This window comes from Montipora foliosa, chromosome 2 (genome assembly GCF_036669935.1).
Source record: "Montipora foliosa isolate CH-2021 chromosome 2, ASM3666993v2, whole genome shotgun sequence".
Classification (NCBI taxonomy): Eukaryota; Metazoa; Cnidaria; class Anthozoa; order Scleractinia; family Acroporidae; genus Montipora; species Montipora foliosa.
In genome coordinates, this window is record NC_090870.1 from 45,395,314 (window position 1) to 45,402,813 (window position 7,500).

Consider the following 7,500-nt stretch of genomic DNA (forward strand, 5'->3'; position numbering starts at 1 on the left):
AAGCCCAGGTTCGACATGCTTTGTTTTGTGTAGCAACATTGACGAGGAGGGGTCAGTGGGGGCAAAAAGAGAGCTCGTTTGTCATACTTGTGATCGCTGTTAGTCCAAAAGCTGAATTTCCGATCCTCAACAATTTTGTCCACGATTGTAGATGTTCCGAAGTGCAGAAGATCTTAGCAGTCTAAATACAATTGGTTTATTTTAAGGTAAACTTTCAGCCGTAGATTTTTAGAATCGACAATACTTATTTTTTCGTAGTTTTTCATCATGTTTAAATTATTATCATCAAAAACATCACGAGTGACCATAAATCACGAAATGCCAAGCAACTTCATACGATTTTTTATTCGGTGGGATGCCGTAGAAGTCTTCCGAGGGGACAATACGCAGTGGTCTGCCGTGAACGGGCTTTAGTGGAAATCGATCATGTCAACGTATAAGCTCCTGGTCAATGATATTACCAAACCAACAACAAAATGAATCCATTGCTTCCATTACAGGAAAGACGTAGAAAGAAGATAAGAAAATAGCCTTCAACCGCCAAATAAAATGAAAAATGAAATCAAGTTTAAAAAAACATTAGATATCGTCGTCACAGGGACTTCGCGGCGGTCTCCCATCCAAGTACTAACCCCATCCGAACGGGCTTAATTTTAGTAGACAGTTAGACTAAGTATTTGATAGACTAAGTCCACTCCACCCAGTACAGGAAATCAAAAACGTGGAAAGAATATTAAGAAAAAAGTCTTAATTAAACAACCAAATACAAAAATAAATAAAATACAAAAATACATAATATTACTCTACTTTGTTTTATACCGAAACCAAAGCAAGCGAATGAAGCGGCCGATCTCCAGTCATTATTTCAAAGAAATCTCACTTTTTTAACCTGAAGTTGCTCAAAAACCTTTAGCAAAAGTAAATTCTGGTTGTATGAGTGCTGTTCTGATTGTTGAGGCCCCATTGGGGAAAAGGAGGGGATCTAAGTATCCCGTATGCTATTAATTTTAAATATCTTGTATTCCGTTAATTTCTGTGGTGTGTATCTCTGTAATGCCAGTTCACTTTTTTAAATATCCCGTATCCCGTTAGTCCCCACCCCTCTTAAATCTCCTGTATCCCTATAGATTTTAACCGAAATATCTCATATCCTCCTGATACCACCTAATAGGGCCCTGTTGTTTCCATTTGCAAATTTACCGGTAGTAACAGTAAAAATAAGAGATTTCTATTTCTGTTTTTACAACAAATAACTTCTAGTTAAATTACAGATTTTCTCTCTGGTAATCTCTCCCCATTTTCCGAAGTTTATACCCGTAGTTGTAGTTCACTGTAACTGGACAATTCGTGTTGACTGTTTGTGCATTCCACGGATACGCTCTTATAGGCGTCTTGCTTATTATATACTCGCCCCATAGCGTTGTTTCCATAGCAACTTCCGTATTTCACTCTTTAACTTATTTATGCATTCGTCATTGACCAATTAGAAACGCGATACAACGTCTTCGTTCCCGTTGGCCAGCAGTCGGAAAACCTACAGTAAGGGTACATGAAGTCCTAGGACAGGGGAGCAACCGGCCCTTTCCTCGATAGATCCGAAACTTTTCCCCGGTTTCTTTCGGGGACCATACACCCCTTTTTATTTTCAAACAGAGGCCGTTGCGTGGCATAACACTTGGCAGCTATGATGTTTGTTTCGGTTCTTGAAAATCTTTTGAAAAACCAGCTCTCTAAAATAGGCGGCTGCATGGTATCGTATTTTTACATTTGACTTTTCGGGTTCGTAAAGGTACGGGGACTTCCGAAAAACGAGTGCCAAAGTCACTTGTTTCTAAAAGCCTTGGCAGAAGATTGATTTTCTGGGTACGAGATTGCTCGACAATGCTTACGTCCTTGGTGAAAAGAAGCCTTGCCAGCATTTTACATTCAATTTTTGCAGTTTTGGTTTTGCTGTTTTTTATTATGAATCAAATCGAGAGGTATGAGTGGAGTTCTTCGTGCTCGTATCCTACTTAAGGTTGGAAGCATTCATTTTTCCTTTTAAGTGACTTCATTCCGGACGTTTAGCCGACTACGTAAACTGCAACTGCGGTCTCGAGTCAAAATCAACTCTAAACACGAATTTGTCGCCATTTGCGTCGAAAAGTGTCCATGACAAAACATGCTATAAAAACTATGTATTTTATTCAAGCCCCAGGATAACACACAAGCTTACTTTATAAATTAACTATTCTCTTATTTGATAAAAAAGAAGCGTGAAAAATTATATTACAAAAGCCTCAACTTGTTAACGTTCTTGGCCTTGATAACTCACAAATTGTATTCAAGCCCCAGGATAACACACAAGCTTACTTTATAAATTAACTATTCTCTTATTTGATAAAAAAGAAGCGTGAAAAATTATATTACAAAAGCCTCAACTTGTTAACGTTCTTGGCCTTGATAACTCACAAGCTACTCTGAGTGTTTTTCGGTTACCACGCTTTGTTACTGGGTTAATTAAAAGAGATCCCGTTTCTTTCTGATAAACCAAAGACATCTTGAGCGTATTTCGTGCACCTTTAGAAAGTAATAACGTAAAATCATCAGTTGAAAGCTAGCGGAACTTCAAACGAGATGTTTGACAAGTAAGTTGGTTGCATCGACAAATCTCTGATGAATCCCTCATACGTATGTCAGGCTAGCCACGAAAATACACATTGCAGTATCCTTTAGAATTTAAAATAACGTAATTGCTCCCAAATCGGATTGTTTTATCACATTGTTTGCGACTGGTCAAAGCAATTTAAAATTTGCTTCAAGGTTTGCTACACACATTTGGAAATCGCTTTGAAGCTCATTATGAACTCAATAAACCATTTGTCTTCCTTATCACACTATAATTACCTGTATTTTAAATGACAGCTGATATCTAAGGTAATCTAATAGCTAATTCAAAATTCATGTTAACGATGAGCGGAAAACACAGTGTACCTTAAGACGTGGGGCGCCTGTGCCTTTGGAGTAGGCCTCGTCAACCAACCTTGTGCTTCGCTGGAAACGCGGTTGTACCACAACGAGAGTATAAAGAAAACTTAGTTTCGATAAACGAAAAAAAGATAAAGGAGAGATTTGGCGTTTACGTCAACGCCAGGCTGAATTTTTTTGTGCCAAAAATGAAAAAAAGCTTGCTTGACAACAACAACATGTCAAGAAGCAGCCTGCAGTTACCAAAACTCTCTAAATAATATGCTTCACCACAGATTATTATTTTTCCATGGCTTGCACTACAAACTTATATCCTACATTAACAACATTACTCTGGTGGTCGAAACTTCCACTGGGCATGTCAGGTTCTTTTGTCCAGCGGTTCTCTTCAAAAACATAACACTCCACTGATTTTAACCCAGGTCCCTCTCTGGCACTCAATCCACCAATCACATAAATCTTATCCTTATGCACCACCGCGGAATGTCTCATTCGGGGAACTAGCATTGGGGCAATAGTCTGCCATTGGTTAAGTTCTGGGTCGTAAACTTCGCAAGAACTGAGGATGTTATCACCGTCAGAGCCACCAAAGACGAAGATTTTATCCTTAAAAGCAACTGCTGCCGCGAATACCCGTCGTTCATTCATAGGTTGGACGACGTTCCATGCATCTGCGAGAAAGAAAAGGGAAAAAACAGAAGGGGCATTTTTTTTTTGCTCTGTTTACAAAAGATATAGTATATCACAATGTTCAGAAAATGTTGAAATTTCTTACCTCCTTCCAGGTCGTAGCATTCAACAACTTTAAGACCATCTGGAGGCGTGTGTGTGAAAGGCGTCTGAAAGCCACCAATGGTATACGCACAATCCCCTATTGTCACCAGACAGTGCCCTGCCCTGGGAACCAATAACGATGAAAGGGGCACAACTCTTGAGGTGTCTTCTCCAAATTCGATAGAGTAAACACTTGAGGTACACTTGTTGGCCTTCGAATCTATTCCTCCGACAACGAGGACTCTGCTCCCAGTGGAGACAGCACCGAACGAGTCAATCTCGATATCACGCACGGCTGGCTGTTGAGGAACTGGTACCCATACGTTAGTTTGACCGGAAAACATTTCTACGAAAGCTGAGATGGGCTCCTTGACGCAGACATCTCTCAAGCCACCGATCACCAATAGATTGTCGTCACAGACTACCACTTGATGCCTGAAAACAATTTTTCGCACCGTGAGGTTAAGAAAGTAAATAAAAGATGCAAAGGGAACATTTGCAGTTGCAACATTATGTCGAATTACAATTTTCACAGGCACCCACAGTACTTTCAGTACGGCGAACCGGCGACAAATATCCGAATGAAATTTGCAGTTCGGCAAAGGTGCTAGCGTATACTCATATGATCAGTGACGATTATTGTTTTATCGAAAAAAAAAAAACGCGATTGCATGGCCGTCGTGACGCCATAAGTAAGTCTTGACTATTTCCCAAGATCCTATGGGGTTGAAAAAGTCGAGAATATAGAGCCTGATACCCACAATAATTAGTTATAATAATAAAAATAATAATAATAATAATTGGGAATATTTCCTACGAGACTCCACTAAATGGGAGGCGGTTTTCAGGAAGATGTTTGTTTTCGTGGAGAGTGGAAACCGGAGAACTCAGAGAAACCTCTCAGAGCAGAGAAAACTCAACCCACATATGGCCTCGAGTCAGGGAACCCAACCACGGCCACATTGGTGGGAGGCGAGTGCTATCAACACTGCGCCATCCCTGTTCCTACTGTTACGGAACAAATATTTGAAAGAGGGAAGTAAGGTTTCACTGCAGCGGCCTGTCGTTTGCTTTGAGCTGTACAAACGAGAATGCAAAGAACGGTAAGCTGTATTGCGCAAAAAGAAACGAAACTAAGCGAGAAATACGGTTTCATCGTAAAACCAAATGAAATTTTATTTCTGTCTCCCCCGAGTTGTCTGACTCCTCGTTTGGATTGGGTTTCAGATGTCTTGTCAGTAAAACATCCTGCACTATACGACCAAACATGTTTGTAACTTTGTTTCAAGAACAGAGAAAGTCCCGTTTTAACCACAACCAGCAGCCTAACTTAAAGCAAACTTTGCAAAGTCCAAATAATAGGGAAGATATCTGATTACAAACATTGCTTTTGTTATTCAAATGTCCCAATCACAGGAACAAAAGACCCTTTGTTTCGATAGCCAATGAGGCACTGGTTGGCACATTAATAGGTGACGTCAACGATATGTTCCCTATATTACGTCAGTCACTCAAGCGAAAGCCGGACTGACTTCAGACAAGAGTTGAAATACATTTCCATAATAAGGAGACTAGATAAACTTAAACTTAACTTCACGCAAGGCTGTTTTCATGTTCTCCTTGAGAAACAAGTATTACCAAACCATTACTGACCTCCATCGGGGAACTTGCATATCTGGCAGCTGCATCCATTTCTTCTCAGCAGGAATGAAGCAGTACACAGTGGATAGAAATGTTGAGCCATCACATCCACCTGTTACAGCAATAACCTCAACATTGCTGTAGTATTTCCGCGCGGTACTTTTCCAAGTTTGCTTAGTTTCCGTTGTGGTCAATGGCCAAGACACTTGCTTTAAGTCCTGCAAGCGTGACGCCGGAATGAACTGCAGTCGAACAAGTTTTAAAAGTTCACCTTTGTAGCATTTTCTCCGTTCTGGATCGTAGTTTATCCAATCCAACAAGATTTCGAGAACTTGATCTTCGCTATCAATTTTTATATCGTCACTTGACAAAAAATTCATGACATCGCCTTCGCCTGAATTCAAAAACGCTTCCGTTTTGCTCACATCAAGAAACTTTTGGTGAATGTACTTTGTGACCACTCGACTGAGACCATCACAACAAAATACGTCGGCGATCGAACGAATGGCTAGACAGTTCTCCAAATCCACAATATTTTCAAGAAATTGACAGCACGCTTTCTTAACTTTCACTATAGAAAGAAAATTGGACGCTTCCAGTAACTCGAGAACATTATCCAAGTTTATATGAATACGCCCGGTGTACATAAACTCTAACAGGCTACCCATAGCTTCTGCGCTGACACAATTGATACAGGTTTTCATTTTACCTTTTTCAAGCATATCCGTGGTGAACATTGCTAGAAAAAAATTGCTATTAGCGGCAAGAACACCTTTGTGAGCTGGAAATTCTTCGCCATCCACCATCAACACAACATCACAAAGTATTCTGGAGTGTCTCTGTGTATTTAAGTGTTTCAAAGTGTCATGTCCTTCCTCTTCGAATTGAAGGGAAGACTTTCGTTGGTCCTTAACCAGCCCTGTCATCATGGTTATAACATAACAAGGTGATACTGAATTCTGTCAAACAAATAGATCTTTATATAGCCAATTAATTAGGCAATACTTAGATAGATTTATGGTCCACTGAGTGATCAGCGCCAAGAATCACGTTTCAAATGTAAACAAATGATTATTTCTGGAAAATCGCCAGGGGGTATCTATGGCTGACTTACGACGACGCTTTTCAATGGAAAAAAAGCCGGGAATTAAGCACGCCCATTCGATTAAATTAGACTTCCTCTATAGTTAACGTTATTTTTCGCTTCTGTACCTTAACAGTTTTTAAAAGTAAAAAAACAGTGAATCTAAATTATAGTTAGAAGTTTGATTTCTTATAACGTTCCGTCACAGCTCAGGTGGCTGTTTCATTATTAATTTCCCGGCGAGGAATTTGCATCAATATCCTATAATTCACTAAAACTACCGTATACATCTATCTTCTTGATTCGCCACTTAAAGGAGTTGTAATAATACACACGCGTACATGCATGCATTTTGGGGCTTTTATAGCTTAGAAAACAGTTAAATGCTCGTTTAGCGACAATCACGGTAGCCTTTATTTTAATGATATCTTACGTTCGTCGTTTTAATCCTCGAAAACCCCTTAGCATGAAAAAATCGCATTTTATCATATGTAATAAGATCATTGCTTTATTATCACCAAGAAGAATTTTTTTACAGGCATATAAATAGATTACAAGAAGGTGGCGGTGCAGTTAATGAAATCGAGTTGCGTCAGTAATCACTCGTAAGCTGAACTTACATAAAGTATTGTTTTACAAGTGCTATTTGCCTGGGCAGTTTTGCATGTGCTAAAACACAGACAATGGATTCTAGACGTTGGACGATATACAATGGGTGATATTGGACAAATTGTCAGACTTTAATTATTGTACGAAATTTCAAGTATGGCACCTTTTAGTTTATCGTTTATGCGTGTCATATTTGAAATTTCGTATAACAATTGAACTCTGTGACAATTTGTCCAATCAATTTGTCCATGGTCCATCGTCACTTTTCTCTTGATGTTTCAACTTTTGAATTGTAATAATTATAGTTCTTTTAAAAAATAAAAAGGCATTCATTCCAAACTTATTGGGCTAGATACGTTGTTTCTTTTTTAAAGTCTTATTGTTATCTGTAGAACGTTAATCCGGCGGCAATTCGCTGACTTTTC

At 39.2% G+C, this 7,500-nt stretch overlaps 1 protein-coding gene across 1 annotated transcript in view; it reads right to left on the bottom strand.

Annotated features, from left to right (window-relative positions):
• LOC137991736 (uncharacterized) overlaps nucleotides 1-7,500 on the bottom strand; it is a 20,372-nt gene that overhangs the window by 12,575 nt on the left and 297 nt on the right. Inside the window, exons 1-3 of the mRNA XM_068836769.1 lie at nucleotides 5,395-7,500; nucleotides 3,743-4,176; nucleotides 3,250-3,638 (exon numbers count right to left, since the gene is read on the bottom strand). The exon at nucleotides 5,395-7,500 is cut by the window's right edge and continues 297 nt beyond it. Coding sequence (XP_068692870.1) covers nucleotides 3,250-3,638; nucleotides 3,743-4,176; nucleotides 5,395-6,311 — 1,740 coding nt within the window. The 5' untranslated portion in view covers nucleotides 6,312-7,500. The remainder of the gene's footprint in view (nucleotides 1-3,249; nucleotides 3,639-3,742; nucleotides 4,177-5,394) is intronic.